The 17,127-nt window shown below is 36.0% G+C and overlaps 1 protein-coding gene and 1 long non-coding RNA gene across 3 annotated transcripts; one reads left to right on the top strand and one right to left on the bottom strand.

Moving 5' to 3' along the window:
* The first annotated feature begins 79 nt into the window (after positions 1–79).
* Positions 80–6,797, top strand: s100s (S100 calcium binding protein S). Of its 2 annotated transcripts, XM_067425500.1 has the most exons (4): positions 80–244; positions 2,878–2,933; positions 3,178–3,331; positions 5,794–6,797. In XM_067425500.1, exons 2-4 carry the CDS (start codon positions 2,911–2,913, stop codon positions 5,992–5,994), a joined length of 378 nt encoding a protein of 125 aa, XP_067281601.1. In that variant the 5' UTR covers positions 80–244; positions 2,878–2,910; the 3' UTR covers positions 5,995–6,797. The 2 variants fall into 2 exon arrangements, with proteins under 2 accessions (XP_067281601.1, XP_067281602.1); XM_067425501.1 differs by lacking the exon at positions 2,878–2,933.
* On the bottom strand, positions 4,733–15,309 carry LOC137047678 (uncharacterized). The gene is made up of 4 exons (XR_010899225.1): positions 15,108–15,309; positions 11,321–11,399; positions 5,758–5,922; positions 4,733–4,847 (listed from the first exon to the last, which is right to left on the bottom strand). It is a non-coding gene; the product is annotated as an uncharacterized lncRNA (long non-coding RNA).
* Between the last annotated feature and the right edge of the window lie 1,818 nt (positions 15,310–17,127).

The following is a 17,127-nucleotide window of genomic DNA, read 5'->3' as shown; positions in this document are numbered from 1 at the left end:
GAGTCAACTGGCATGACGGGGTCAAATGGCCCTTGTATTGGCAGGTGAACTAAAGGAGGAGAGTATGGGAGGGGTGCCGAAACTGAAGATGCGGGAGATGCTCTCCAGAAAGGAGGGGGCCGCGTGAGTGATATTTAAACCCCAGAGGTTCTCTCTCTCTCCTCATCTGTTCCTCGGCTCTCCGGCTGTCTATCACTATCTCCTGCTCCATTACAGACAAAGGAAGCTCTCCATAGGCACTCAGGTAAGACAGACAGCTCAGACGAGAGAAAGGACTCCTTTCTCTCAGAGCGGAAGGCTAATGAATGCTCTTCTGGATTGGATTATCTACTGATAACTTTTCTGTTAGTCTCATTCAAATATCTTTCCGTAGCTCACCACTACTTCTACTCCTGTGTGAATATCTTCACATATGGTAAATAGATAAATATAGATAGATAGATATATAGATAGATAAACCTATCTATCTATCTATCTATCTATCTATCTATCTATCTATCTATCTATCTATCTATCTATCTATCTATCTATCTATCTATCTATCTATCTATCTATCTATCTATCTATCTATCTATCTATCTATCTATCTATCTATCTATCTATCTATCTATCTATCTATCTATCTATCTATCTATCTATCTTAGTTCAGTGTACAATTGTGTAGGACTAGTGTCACACAAATGCAGGTAAAGTGAAATACTTTCCAAATAGTACATTTTAAAATATATCCATACACAAATATAAGTGTTCCACTTTACCTGTATTCACTATACGTTCCAATCTTGAATATATGTCCTTTTTGAATCTATATCATAGAATGAGTTAGGTTTAGATTAAAAAGCTTTTGCTGTGATGTGAATCCATCAATCTCTCCTTCTTTACACGTCAGAGAACGGTCAGTTTCTTTAGTGTCACTAGGTCACTCGGTGTTACCTTACCGTTCTCATCTTGGTTGTCATGGCGTCACAGTGTCCGTTCTATTCTGATACGGTTAATGAGGATGCGCTTCTTGTTTCCTTCTGTCCTACAAAAAAAGTGCCATAATTTCACCTTTAAGCTTACATTTTCCAGTTTTCTTATGTTTATATAGGTTATTGCGATGTTATTTTGGTAACACTTTACAATAAGGTCGTATTTGTTCATATTAGTTAATGCATAAACTAACATGAACTAATAATGAGCAATACATTTGTTACAGTATTCATTCATCTTTGTTAATGTTTAAAAACATTCAGCTGTTCATTGTTTGTTCATGTTAGTTCAACTAATGTTAACAAACACAACTTTTGATTTGAATAGTGTATTAGTAAATGTTAAAATGATCATTAAGAATAAATGCTATAGAAAAACTGTTCTTTCTTAATTTGTTAACTAAAGTAGATACCTTATTGTAAAGTGTTACTGTTCTGTTGTATTATAGCTACTTTGTCCTAAAATGCTTCCAGTGGATTTTTTTGATGGCTTGGCGGGACATTAAAACTACTCTGACCTTTCTAGTTAGTGTCCACCTCATGAACAATGGCTCTCAGAGATCCGTAAAGTTCACCAGTGTTTGTTACAAATCCACATGTCACCATTTGAGCTTCCTAATTAGGCACTCTCTTAGGTTAACTAATTAGTTAAATTAGATGGTGTAGTACTTCAAATAAAGAGCAGAACACGGAGACCTCATTAGAGTAACCCTGTCCAAAGTCTCAATTCAACGATGTTGCTATACAGTACAGACATGCAAGAAATGGGACAACAATAATGCATTTTACCAATGTATTCCATCATTTTTGTACTTTATAATTGATTCAAGGAGTGATTTCAGTAATCATCTAATTCTTTCTTCTTCATTTTACAATTTATTTTGGTTCTCATGATTATAGTCTAGCTCTTTCTTTCTTTTAACTTTGGCCTCTATCCTCAAAATTAACTAATGGATTTGCTTTAGGATAATTTCAGGTGCGTATTACGTTTGTTTTCGTCTTCACGAGAGCCTCGGATTACTTGGGCGAAGATTCCCTGGGGAACTTGCCAGTAGTTTTATCTTCATTTTGACAGTTTTATGTTTCACTTGTGGTTTCGATTTGAGAGATGTGGCCCCTGTTACATGAGCAACAGATGATTTAGCTGTGAGCAGGGAAGCGTTCACATACAACTAATCACTAGTCCAAGGCCAATACTATCTAATTATGCATTAGGTCAATTAAATTCCACCTAAATAATACTCTTAAAAATAAAGGTTTCAAAAGGGGGTTCCAAGTCTGTTTTTTTTCTCGTTTTGGTTCCTCAAAGAACCTTTTATTTAAAAAAGTTCTTAAAACCATTATTTCTTGTGTTGATGATACACGGGGCCACTTTTTGAGCAATGTTGCAGGGCAATGTTCCCATCAACGGGCAACCAGGTGAGACACAGGGCAACTAAGTAGGGCAATTAATTAGTTCTCTTAAGGTGATGGTACACAGGGCTTTTTTTTTTTTGCCCAAGCAACATCGCAAAAAGTTGCCCTGTGTATCATCACCTTTAGTGTAAAGAATATTTTAATAATAAAAAAAAACTTTTTCCACCATAAAGAGCCATTTGTGCAATGAAAAAGTTTGTGGATGTAAAAGGTTGTTGTTCATGGAACCATCGATGCCAATAAAGAACCTGTATTTTGAATCTCTCATGAAGTGCCAAACCTGCAGTACCACATTACTTAGAGGTCTAACGTTACCTCTCTGTGCATCTTTGACATCGAAATTACATGTTAAGTTGGTTTCTAGAAAACGCAAAATGCAGCCGTAACACTGAAGCAAAAGGTTCAGCCTTCCAGTGGTAATTTTGCCAAATGCTGTTCATGCTCGTCTTTTTCACCTCATCAATGACTGTGTCTGTTTCTACATGCGCAGTAGCTTGCTGAACCCGGAGAAAGAAGATCCAAGATGCCACGCTCAAAGTGTGATGTGTAAGAATGTTGCTTTTTGAGTGACAAACCCCTAATAAAACCCCTAAACAATAAGGCTATTATCTCAAACAAATGATTGAGAGAACATTGTTTTCACCCATAGTCCAAAACGTGTGTTTGTGCCAGCATTACTTGAGCCAAAGCTCCGCCCATGCTAGTCATGTGACCATACATGCAGCAGGGTCTAGTGAGGGGCGCGCCATGTCGTTGTATCTAACCTTTGACCTTTTTAACCACCTTACAGAATGTCCAAAGAACCAAGCTCCAACTTGGAGAGCGCCATGCAGATGCTCATCAAGACCTTTCATAAGTATTCCGGAAAGGAAGGAGACAAATACACGCTCAGCCGAGGGGAGCTAAGGGAACTTCTGACGGAGGAGCTGGGAAATTATCTCGGGGTGAGAACGCACGTGCACAATTACAGAACTTTTGCAACCTATTTTACTTTCATATACCGCCAAATCTGAAGATATTAAACAACAAAAAGAGGGTGGGGCTTGATTTTGTCCTTCAGGATTTGATTGGATCAAGATCCAAATCAGAATAGAAACATGGGTTTGGAAGGGAGTGGTTGAAAAAAGACAAACATTTTTATATTTGGGTTATTATGCACCAGTACATTGTAAACAATAAGACAAGGAACATTTATTATGAAACTGAATAGTAAATAAATACATTTGGATTGAGTTTTAGTTTTGACTTAAATGTAGCCTGGTTTTGACTTCTTCAGAATATATCATAGAGAATTTCTTTCATATTCCCTCCCCCACACTGTTTAAATCTTTCCACATAAACTCTTCAGAACTTCTGCAAAATAGATTCATTTAAATACCTGCCTAAATGAATATGACAACCTGCAACGCAAGATTTGCATTTACAGAAAGTTACAGAAACGCCCATATGATAACGGTTTACAGATTCAGTGACCCTGCAATTATGGCTCATGCAAACATCATGTATGTGGAAACAAATCTGGCTGTTTCGACTGAAGTGTAAAAACATTCCCTTTCATTAACATTCCCAGAGTTCCTCCTGCTACACGCTTTGGCACAATAATATCTACTCAACTACAAGCGTTTTCAGAGTTTTAAAATTAAATTATCACTACATTTTCTCACATTAGCCCCATATGGACTGCACTTTTATACCATTTTTTAGCTCATTTATATATACTTTTAAAAAAAAATCTGTAGAAAAATGGAAAACCAGTAATTTTCTTCCATTCATTGAATTTACATTTTGACATTTGACATTCAACCCTTAACACAATGAAATTCTAATTCCAAAAGGTGGAGTAAAGCAGCTCTTCATATTAATAACAGTACATCAGACCCAGTTCTGGGTAGTAACTGATTACTTGTAATCTGGATTACATATTGGGATTCCAAAAAATAAGTACTTGTAGAGTATATTTTAAAATGCTCATAACCAGATTAGTTACTTTTTTATTCATTACATACAGTGTTGGATACTTTGGAAATGTTAGAGGTTACAGATTACAAGTTACCCAATTTAAAATGTAATCAGTAGTGTAACTATTTCAATTACTTTATTTTAGTAATGTAACTGATTACATTTGATTACTTTCTAACTAATGTTTTCAACTGTTAATTATTTTCAAACATTTAAACCAGGAAGGGTTTACCTAATGCTCAACACTGATTACTGTCAAACTTTTAAAATTAAGAAAACAAATCAGATTATAATAATTTAATTTCAAAGCACAGCCACCACAAAATCAGACTTCAGCACCTGTTTTTATTTTGAGATCATTTAAGGTTAAATACACATTTCTGGATGAAAATTTCCAACACTGGAACACATTTTTATCACTCACCATGGTGGCAAATCTTAAACAGGTTTTAACTTTAAGCTTTCAGCAGCGATGTGGATTGATGTAATTGGCAGATGATGCTAATTCAAACAAGGGAGCCAAACAAAAGCATCAGAATAGCACCGCTTAACTAAGTGGCCTTTAAATGGCATTGTGCACATAAAAAACAAGCAAAGCAAGAAATTAATATTAACATATCCTAGATTTTTACAGAAAATATTCAGATTTAACCCCCTTTTTAAACGTTACCATTTTCATAAGGAACTGTAATTTAAATACTTTTTTTAGTAACTGTAATGGATTTGTAATTACGTAAACGCTGTTATGGAACTAGTTACTCCCCAACACTGATTACATATTATTCTCATTAATGTTGGTTAATGGTCACATGACTTGCAGGTAAAGATAGAAAATATGTATATTTTTAGTTAGTATTTTTTTTTAATTGTTATTTTTTATTTAAGGTTTTTATGATTAAATTAGCTTTTCAACAACTCAAAAATCCTGCAGTTCATGTCCAGTGTGTCAAAAGTTTATATCTCGCAATTCTGACTTCATAACTCACAATTCATAACTCACAATTCTGACTTATTTTCTCGCAATTGAGTTTATATCTCACAATTTTGACTTTATAACTCGCAATTCTGATTTTATAACTCACAATTCTGACTTCTTTTCTCGCAATTGAGTTTGTATCTCACAATTCTGACTCCATAACCCAATTTTGACTTCATAAATCTCAATTCTTACTTCTTATCTCGCAATTCTGACTTCAAAACTCGCAATTCTGACTTCTTTTTTTCACAGTTGAGTTTATATCTCGCAATTATGACTTTATAACTCACAATTGCAAATCTATTTCTCAAAATTTGAGAGAAAAAGTCTGTGAGATAGAAAGTCACAATTATCTTTTTTATTTTGTATTCTGTAGCATAAACAAAGCTTCCATAATAATCCGACAGACTTTTCTACAAGTGTTTATATACTCACTTTAAACTCTGTTGTTTTATTTGTGTCTTCACGCAGAACGCTCAAGATAAAGATGCGGTGGAACGAGTGATGAATGACCTGGATTCCAATAACGATGGCGAGGTGGACTTCACCGAGTTCATCATCCTCATGGGGGCGCTGACCGTGGCCTGCAACGACTTCTTCCTGGACAGCCCGGCACCCAAAAAGCCTGATGACAAAGGCGATGCAGCCACAACAGAGGAAAAGAAAGAGTAATGAGCGAATGCTACAAAAACAGAGAGAGAAGACAGAGAGAAGTATTAGTAGGTTGCATGGTTGAGAAGAAGAGAGTGCACAAGTTTCATCCATTTCTTTAATCAGGACCGACAAACCCAGTTCCTGGAGGAGATTTCTCTGCTTTGATAATTCAACCCATGCTGTTAATATACTTTTAAAGCAAAACTGACAAACCCCAAAGGCAAAGACTTGGGGGTTTGACAGAAACACACATCAGTGCAGTGCCAGGAGCTGGTTTGTCTAACGCTGAACTATTTGTTTTTCTAGTAAATGAGAAGTTCTTGAGAATAAGGTGTTTAAAATTCTTTCCGGATGATGCCTTCTGTTTCCCATAAGAACACATGACCGCAGACATTATATACAACTATATAGAGTCTATTTTTGGATGAAGATATAGCAGGAAAGTGTATTATGCAATCAGTGGCTACTTACTTGTAAGTGTCAAAACCTGTCTAGAGAGAATGGGATAGGAAATAGTGTGTTATGGACAGTTATGAATGCTCATTTTTAATAATTCTGAACTGTGATTTGACAAACAGATGTTGAGGTGTTTATACATACATCTTTCATGATGATGTAAATATAAATACCCTTTACTGTTGACAGCAAGCAATATTACATCTACTTCATGGTTACCATACATTCTGAACAGTGTTCATGATCTATGAATCTAATAATTCAGTGTTGAAGATGTGAACTTGGTTTGTCTCTTTCTTTGCATCTATTTTTTAAGCCTATTTTTATTTAATAATCAGTATGTATCTTCTTAATTATAATAAACATGCAACTGACCTCCATACATTTGTCTCATTTTTTATGTGATGTTATACATCTTTATAAGTATTTATCATATTGGATGTAACATTTTTTTCCCATTATGATAAGACACTTATCTCTCCGATTATTATAGTTTAGTTTACCAGGCCAGTGGGAAGTTGCTAAAACTGCTTAGTCTTAATAATATCATTTTTTCACATTAAAAGGTAAAATATCAAATTTGAATCTGAAAAGTTAGACTTAAAAATAACAAATAAATGAATGTTGTTGTTTTTTTTACATTTACACACTAAATTTGATAATAATATGCTTTAGATTAATTGTGATCATTGTAATGTTTATAGTTAATAGGGTTTTGTGGACATTAAAAAAAAATATTAATATATACAAATATTTAATATTTTTAAGTATATTTAATAAAAAGTATTTTTAAACAATGCTATTTTAAGTTATTTGTCAACATTGTAATTTTGTAAATATTTATTTTGGTTAAATTGGATGTAACAAATAGTTTATTAATTATGATTAGTTATCTCTCTGATTAATATCAGTTTTTTAAGATTTCAGATATTAATGAATGCTTAATGTAATGTGTTTTTTTACATTCACATATACCAAAATAAATTATTTATAATAATAATCATGCTTTAAAAAACTGATCTAAAATCATAAAAAAATTGTGATTATTTCAATAATCGGAAAATATGTGAACATCGTTTTGTGAACATTAAAAATATTATTTAATATTTTTAAATACATATATATATATAAAATATAAATGTAATACAAAGTTGACGTAAATATTTTACATTTGCAATGACAATATAAAAAACAAGCTTTTTGACATAATTGTAATTTTGTAAACTGATTTAATTTTGTAGTTATTATAATATCACGGTTAATATTTTTCTCACACATTATCAGTATAGTTTTATTTATTGCCATATCAGCATCTGTGGCTATATCTTAATGGCTAAAATTTAACTGAAATAAAAGAGTTTCATATACAATAAAAATAAAAACCAAGCAAACTGAAAAAATACAGTAAATAATTTACTGTATTTCATCTTACACAAAATGAAACCATTTTAAAGCCCCTGAACTATTGTTAAATGAGTCATTCTGCATGTTCCAGCAAATGTACATTTATATCAAACAGCATAGGGGTGTCCATGGTTAACCGATTGACCGATTAACCGTTAAAAATTGCGTAACCGAGTGAAACATTTTGCTCGGTTAAGTGGCGTCAATGACGTGCCTTGAATTTAGTTGTAATATATGTTTGCACCCCTATAGACCGCCAGAGCGCTCCCAGACATTTGTAGTATCCATAGGGTTAGGGTAGTATCCACAAGAAGAAGTCATGACCAGCTTTCTAAGCGGGCAAAGAAAGCGTGGGAGCACTTTAAAAATGAGAGTGACGGGGCAAAATGCAAGTATTGCAATGCAGTGCTTACCGCATTTTTCAGGCTATAAGTTGCTCCGGAGTATGAGTCGCATCAGTCAAAATATGCGTCATGAAGAGGAAAATACTGGACTATAAGTCGCATTAGGGCAGAAGCAGAGCGCGAGCCGCGCGCGCTGTGCATAACGGAGCAGAAGAAAGAAAGTTTGAAGTGAGAAACTTGTGAATGACTAGAGAAAAGCAGACGTTACTTTAACTGTAATGAAGAAAACAAAAAAGCTAATCGCGGACTGAAAGCAAGATGGCCAGAGCTGAAGGGACGATCCACAGATGCTTGAACTCTCTGCCGGGAGAGGCTCATCCGCGAGTCAAACGCTGAGTCTGTGTGAATCATTCTCGGCTGCATATTTTACTAACGTTACATGCTCTAATCATGCAGGCGCCCTCGCGGCCACTCGCATTGCTCGTGAACTCGAGCGCATCTCATCCTAATTTAACGAAACTCAGCGTACGCCTCGCAGACATGAAATAGATCTTAAGAAACTTGAAATGTCTTTTAACAATTTAAAACGAAAAGAAATAGGCTACTCTCTGATTGTGTAATCCATGATGTGCATTTCTCTCTATAGGCGCGTTCACTACGGAGATGGCGGTCGTCAAATTAATAAGCTTAAAATAACCCTGACGCACACTATGGTTAACCGAGTATTAACCGCTAAGGGCCTCGGTTAACGGTTAATGAAAAACTTGAAAACGTGCAGCCCTAAAACAGCACAATCTCATCATGACAGAGATAATGGTCTATTTGCATAAACATGCACATTGGGCAGTTTTGGCAGAATTGTTAGTCATCTGCCTTTACTCCAGAAGTGCAGTAGACACAACTTTGTTTAACGGTTGACTGGTGTGTGTGAGATATGTACTATAAATCCACAACGGTGGGAATTCCTGCTAGATGTGTGTAAATACTCCAAAGGTGCTTGCTTGAGCACATCCTGCACTTGTCGCTCACTTCCGGCTCAACCTGTCTGACCTGATCTACTAATAGCCGTGTTTACTCAAGTGGTGTTTGAACAGAACAGAAAGAGTTGTAAAAGGTCTGCATTGACGCTGCATTCATACTTCCAAAAGCACATTAGAGTTAAGCTCAGAGCTGATTACTTGAGTCCAGACAGTCATGTTGAATCAATTATGAATGGTATCTTTCATTTCAGGGATATTACTGGCTCGTGTTACACAGCAACTGATCGCATGTTGTTGTATTCGTTTTGCTCATAGGGATACAAATCTTCATCATAGTGTGCTTTCTACAGGGATGCCTTAAGATAAAGATGAAGAACAAAGCTTCCACTACATAACCTCATGTCATTCACTGAGATCTAAATCAGATACTGCACATGTAATGGCGATGACATCATCAGCAGGATGGCTGTCACACACCTGTGGTTGTAATTTACGGGTTGCATCAGCTGAATTATGCCGTGTATGCAAATAATGCGTTGGTAAATGTTTAACATTTTTCTCTCTTCACCATTGTTGCAGTGCTTGTATTGTATAGCTTATTCACTGACCTAACTATTAACTTAATCTTTGCGTTCATAAAAAAGGTTTTTTTATATACACTATTGTCCAAATGTTTCTTTGACCAAGGCTTTATTCATTTAATCAAAAACAGAGGAATACTGTGAGATCTAATTACATTTTAAATGAACTGTTTTCTATTTTAATATATTATAAAATGTAATTTATTCTTGTGATGTTAAAGCCGAATTTTCAGCGTCCAGTCTTAAGTGTCACATGATTCCTTCAGAAATCACTCTAATATGCTGATTTCAATAAACATATCTTATTGTTATCAATAAAAGCAGCTTATTAATGCTGAAAGCACGCAGCATAATATTTTTGTGGAAACGGTGATATATTTTTTCAGGATTCTTTTGATAAATAGAAAGCCATGCATGTATTTTTTTTTTTACATTATAAATGTGTTTACTGTCACTTTTGATCAATTTAATGTGTCCTTACTGAATAAAAGTATTAATTTCTTTTAAAAAATCAATTATATATATATATATATATATATATATATATATATATATATATATATATATATATATATATATATATATATATACACTCACCTAAAGGATTATTAGGAACACCTGTTCAATTTCTCATTAATGCCATTATCTAATCAACCAATCACATGGCAGTTGCTTCAATGCATTTAGGGCTGTGGTCCTGGTCAAGACAATCTCCTGAACTCCAAACTGAATGTCAGAATGGGAAAGAAAGGTGATTTAAGCCATTTTGAGCGAGGCATGGTTGTTGGTGCCAGATGGGACGGTCTGAGTATTTCACAATCTGCTCAGTTACTGGGATTTTCACGCACAACCATTTCTAGGGTTTATAAAGAATGGAAAGGGAAGAACATCCAGTATGCGGCAGTCCTGTGGGCGAAAATGCCTTGTTGATGCTAGAGGTCAGAGGAGAATGGGCCAGCTGATTCAAGCTGATAGAAGAGCAACTTTAATTGAAATAACCACTTGTTACAACCGAGGTATGCAGCAAAGCATTTGTGAAGCCACAACACACACAACCTTGAGGCGGATTTGCTACAACAGCAGAAGACAATGAAAATGATGCCATGTTATCAAACAGCACTATTTATGTTTTATGATGCAGTGACATTCATATACCTTCTTACATGTCATTATACAGGTCTTTTTGAGACCATATGCAATTAGGAGGTGTAAAAAGCAGATATTTACATTTTTTGGCAGCTAATATGTGTGATATTTCATCTTATTAATTCCTTTATTGACACATTAAAATGTTCTTATGTCATTATGCATGTAGGATATCAATTCTGCTTTCACACAACCAATATACTTTAAAAAATGTATGGACCATGTATGTGATTTATTCTACTTATATTTGTCTTCCTCCACACCACAGACAGTGTTCAGGATAGTGACAGTCTGTTGGCCATGTCTGAGGGTGTTGTGGCAGCTTTGATGTGGTGGTGTCACATGACCTGGTCCATCAGGTAACTGTAGTGCGCCGTGTCACCGTTATCTGGCCAGGCTGTCTGGACCAGCCCTGACTGACACCTCAGCTTACCTCCCGCACTGGATGTCTTCACCACCGTCTCCATCTCTGCTGCTGACCCTCCCACGACAGACGTCCACCCGCTGATGATCTGTAATCGCGATAACAACAACAGAGTCTATCAGTGTTCATACATGCAGACAAACACGCACTTCCTACACAATAGAGTGGAAGCTCACACATTCATATGCAATGATTCGCTTCAGGGTAAATGTTACACAGACAAACGTGAGATTTAGATTATAGATAATAGATTACTAAAAGAAGCATCATCTCCATAGCACGTCCAACACGTCCTCATACTTTTTTTGATACTGGGTAGTAGAACGTGTAAAAAGCTACCTCTACTACTACTACTACTACTACACACACACACACACACACACACACTGTATATATAGTTTCCACAAAAATATTAAGCAACCTAACTATTTTCAACATTAGTAATACTTACATTGATAACACCTTACATTGAGAATGATTTTGGAAGGATCATGGGACACTGAAGACTGGAGTAATGATGCTGAAATTTCAGGTTGGCATCACAGGAATAAATTACATTTTAAAATATATTCCAAATGCAATAGTATTTTATATATTACTGTATACTGTATTGATTAAATATATGCATTTTGCCTTGGTGAGCATAAGAGACATCTTTGAAAAATATTTTGAAAAGTCTTACCCCCAAAAAACAAAGTTGTTCCACTCTTACAATGTTTTAAAGGGGCCATGACATTATATATATATATATATATATATATATATATATATGTCATGGCCCCTTTAAAACATTGTAAGAGTGGAACAACTTTGTTTATATATAAGAAAGAATGGGCTGCTCTCAGGAGCTCAAAGAATTAATGCTAAATTAACTCTAAAATCACAGAGAGGGGAGCGCATGCTGAGGCACACTGCACAGAAGTCACCAAATTTCTGCAGATTCAATAGCTACAGACCTACAAACTTTGTGCGGCCTTCAGATTATCTCAAGAACAGTGCGTAAATGTAGTGGTGTAAAGCACGCAGCCATTGGACTCTAGACCAGTGGAGATTTGTTATCTGGAGTGACGAATCACGCTTCTCTGTCTGGCAATCCGATGAGTCTGGGTTTGGCGGTTGCCAGGAGAACGGTACTTGCCTGACTGCATTGTGCAATGTGTAAAGTTTGGTGGAGGGTCCAGTGAAAGTAACTCTTAATGCTTCAGCATACCAACACATTTTAGAGAATTCCATGCTTCCAACTTTGTGGGAACAGTTTGGGGATGTTCCTGTTCCAACAAGATTGCGCACCAGTGCACAAAGCAAGATCCATAAGATATCGTGAGAGAGTTTGGTGTGGAGGAACTTGAATGGCCTGCACAGAGTCCTGACTTTTGGGATGAATTAGAGTGGAGACTGTGACCAAGACTTTCTCGTCAGTGACTGACCTCACAAATGCACTTCTAAAAGAATGGTCAAAAATTCCCATAAACACACTCAAGAGTTGAAGAAGAAGTCAGAAGAGTTGAAGCTGTTATAACAGAAATGGGTGGGCCAACTCCACATTAAACCCTACAGATTAAGAAAGGGGTGTCATTAAAGGTCATGTGCATGTAAAGGCAGGCATGCCAAAACTTTTGGCCATATAATGTATGTTGACAAGCAGGTATGACATCTTATTGAAAACATTTGGATGAAATTTTTTTTGGTCATGTGACTTCGTCAGAATGTATATGTGCATTTTTTAATATGAAGATCACTTCTATTATTGGTTGATATCAGGATGTGAAGAGAGTTTCTACCAGTATAACAAAAAGTGTTTATAAAACAAATTGTCTACCCTACCTTTAGGTTGTAAGTATTAACAGTAAAATCTCAATTACAAGAAACCATGTTATTACCCTTTAGCTCACAGGCATACACTTATACAGTACAATACAATTTACAGTAAAACAGGTTTTCTAAGGCCTCGTAGGACCATCATCTTTGGCTAGAGCTATGGTTTACCGTAGGCATGTGACTACACGTTTTCAAGTGTTTGCTGCATCTTTAACAGCTGGTTTCTCTCTCTCGCTCTGTCTCATACAATATGCTCGTGGAGGATGGCTCTGTTCTTGAATCGGATCACTGCAGGCGTCACAAGAGACTGCTTATCGGACTCAGCTATCATGATGATGAAGTAAGAACGGTAAAAAGAGAGGGATCTTAGCATACCGACCGAAAGGAAAGGGGGAGGGCTGGTGTCAATTCACCCCTTTTCCCTGCACGTTAAGTGTCTCTAATACCAGTGAAATGATACCGAGGCAACACATCGCCCGTTTTTAGCAGCGTTTCCCTTCGGCTATCACCTATATCTGCTATTCTACCCTTAACCTTGGGGGCCATATAGCCTTGTGTATATCTGATCTGCAAACAGTCATTAACCCCATCGCCTCTGTCACCCCTTCACCTAACCTTCACTAACCTGCCTATGACAGCAGCCCTGGATTAACAATTCATCACGATTTAAGGCAATGCAGACAGTAACTCAATCCTGAGGCTAAAATTAACACTAATGGGTCTTGAAAAGGGCCTGAGAATACAGAAATCATTCATGAGGAGCGCTCAGGAAACACCCACCGGGATGATATCAATGAAATGATTCATAACTAATGACCAAGGGTGGATCAGAGCAAGGCGAATGACAGTTTGACTGTGCACCTTTAGACCTGGACTGCATCTTAACTTTGCATTGTGTGATATAAGGCAACATTAACCTGTTAATACCAAGACTGATAAATAATGAATCCACCTTATTTTGGATCTGTCTGACTTCCGTTGTCATCTGGTTCCAGTTATTTTTAGCTGTTCAAAACAGCTTGTTATGTTGTTTGATATTGCAAACTGGCATTTCTAACCATATTTTTTAATTTATTGTCGTAATTATAAACTACTGGTTATCCTTCTAGATATTCACCTATAGCGTATAATACATTGTATGGAGCCCCAAAAGCAACATGGTGAAGAAAAAGAAATTGGCAACGTTTTTGATTTCTCCCAAAAAAACTTTTATGTTCACTCGCAAAAAACACATACATCCACGAGCTGTGGTACCCTTGATTTCCTTCAGAGGCCACGCCTTCCACTAGTTAGCTTATGGACTACATTTCCCACAACCCATTGCCCAGACTCATTATGCCTGATTATATCCACCTGTGCCTCATTACTATGGAAGCCTGTTTCTGCCACAGAATAAAAGATAAAAAAAAAGAAATTGCTACTTTTTAGCTCACAATTTTTTCCCCTTGCAATTCTGACTTTATAACTCACAATGCTGATTTTATAAGTCAAAATCTTGATTTTATATAGATCAAATCTGACTATAACTCGCATTTGCGAGTTTATATCTCACAATTCTGAGAAAAAAGTCAGAATTATGAGATGTAAACTCACAATTGTGAGATAAAAAGTCAGAATTATGAGATGTAAACTCACAATTGTGAGATAAAAAGTCACTTTTAAAATGTTTTATTCTGTGGTGGAAGGTTTAATAGATTACCTCATCACCTGCCTATATAAACCCTGTTAACTCAGTCATTTATGGTAAAGTCTTGTATCTGTCACAGTGTTGGGAGTAGCATTACAAATGGATTATGACATATTGTTAACATATTACTTTTTGCTAAACCGCAAGTAGTGTAAGGCATTACTAATCAATTTTCAGTAATATTTTACTCGATATGTTTTCAGAAACACTTTTAGCCCAAAATTTAACTGTTCAAAAAACAAACAAACAGCAAGACAGCGACACGAACGGAAAAATGGAAGTTAGGCCTACCTGTTCATGGTCAGTCAATAGCCGCGCGTGGTGTCTAAGTTTGTAAATAAAGACTGACAGCTTCAGATATATTTGTATAGCGAGTTTTTTTTTTTCATTCATCCCCCTCTTGCTGGTGACATAGTCCAGTGAAGCGGACGGGCGAGCGCGTCGAGTAAAAACACCTGGCCAAACGGACGTGGCGCGCGCGCAGTCAGCCGAAGCTCGCTGCAAAACTAAAGTAAACAAGGTTAATGGGGCAGAAGACTGTACATTCTCGAGATATGGACGTATGCGCATTAGGCTACTTCGAGTTTGTCAGATAGGCTATGGGGAAAAAGAACGTAATAGTCAATTACAAATGCAGTCAAATGCAACCTTTGTCTAAAACCGAAAGAAATATCGATGTGCGAAATAGCCATAGCAATAAATAAAAAATAATAATAAAAAAACATCGTTTGCACTTTTTGCACTTGGAATGTGTTGTGAACCTCTCAGATTCAAAGAGATATAAAATAATGACAAAAATAAGAGAAGAAAAAATGTGCATCTTGTCATGGCATTGGGGTTTACATGCAGTTATGTTGTCTATGAAGACCCAAGCTATCCCCAGATAATCATTTTACCTCTGCCATACTTATAACAGACTTGGACCGTTTGTGATTCGGCCTGTCATCCTTCCTTCATTGTCTTTAGCCTTCAATTTGCCAATGAAATACAATATTGTTAACCTGGATAGCCCATCGTCATTATGCTACATCATATTGGCGTCTACATTTTGTAATTTCAGGATGTTAAGTTCTACTTCTGTAGTTATTTTGGTGAAAGTAACTCAAAATGAATACAGGAGTAATGTAACACATTACAATTCCGAGACAGTAATATTGTAATGTAAAGAATTACTTTTAAACAATAGTAACAAGTAATTTATAATGTCTTACAGTCTGGAAGTAACTTAAACAAACACATGTCATGAACTGCTCTGAATCTGAAACACAGGTTGAGGATTTAAACACAGCTTTTATTAGGGGTAAGCCACAATCATAATCCATATGACAGGCAAGGGTGAAAACTTATGTTCAGAGTCAGTTACCAGGGTGAACCTAGTCTGGAGCTGGTTTTCTTTGGTAAACTTACCATGGACCCGGTATTTCGGTCTCCTCCCCCGCCAGCAGTGTTTAAATATTTCATTCATTCATTCATTCATTCATTCATTCATTCATTCATTCATTCATTCATTCATTCATTCATTCATTCATTCATTCATCCATCCATCCATCCATTCATTTATTTAGCAAAAATGTGTTTCTTACTGAGTATTTGTCTTATTTCAAGTAAAAATATCTAAAAGTTAAAAATTAAATCTAAAGTAAGCCCATTTTACTTAAAGAAAAGTAAAATGATCTGCCACTTGGCTAAGAAAAATGATCCTAATGCAAACAGAAACAGGATTATTGTTCTTATCCCATCTGGAAGATCATTTGCAAAAACACTTAAATAAGTTCCTTAAGAATCTTTAGATATTTTTTACTGGAAACAACACTAATACAAAGTAAGAAAAGCTTTCTTTGCAGTGCAGGAACACTCATTTATTGCTCATATTTCATCACGAGAACACCTTCAAAGTGACAAAAATGGCATGTCCTTTTATACAGGATCCTGACGTTCACTTGATAAACCTCTAGAAGTAACCTAATAGGCCTAATTAGAATGTCCTTTAGGATTTCCAGTGGTTGGATGCTTTGATGACATGTATATTCCCATCATCACACTTTCTGAAAACGGATTACTGAATGGAACAGAAGGATGCCAAATGGTGGTCCGGGATATATGCCATCATAACCACCGCCACAGCTTTTCAAACAAACACAAATTATTCACAATTTCTGGTCATCTTTATTTCCTACAAATACTTTTTCCTGTTGGATTTTAATATTCTTTCTCCATTTCCTCTTCATCTGTCAGTCGTGCTGGTGTCTGGCTGGCCTGAGTAGAAGTCAAATGTTAATTTCATTACCCTAATTAAGAAATGTAATCAGAT

The sequence above is a fragment of the Pseudorasbora parva genome, chromosome 19 (assembly GCF_024679245.1).
Source record: "Pseudorasbora parva isolate DD20220531a chromosome 19, ASM2467924v1, whole genome shotgun sequence".
Lineage (NCBI taxonomy): Eukaryota > Metazoa > Chordata > Actinopteri > Cypriniformes > Gobionidae > Pseudorasbora > Pseudorasbora parva.
Note: the sequence above shows the minus strand (reverse complement) of the source record. Positions and strands in the feature narration are given on the sequence as shown.

What these genes read in the sequence shown, in the direction of transcription:
- s100s (XM_067425500.1), top strand. Translation starts at nt 2,911, where the DNA reads ATGCCACGCTCAAAGTGTGATGT. An exon ending in CCACGCTCAAAGTGTGATGT is followed by an intron (nt 2,934 to 3,177) that starts GTAAGAATGTTG and finishes ACCACCTTACAG; the next exon opens with AATGTCCAAAGAACCAAGCT. An exon ending in AGCTGGGAAATTATCTCGGG is followed by an intron (nt 3,332 to 5,793) that starts GTGAGAACGCAC and finishes GTCTTCACGCAG; the next exon opens with AACGCTCAAGATAAAGATGC.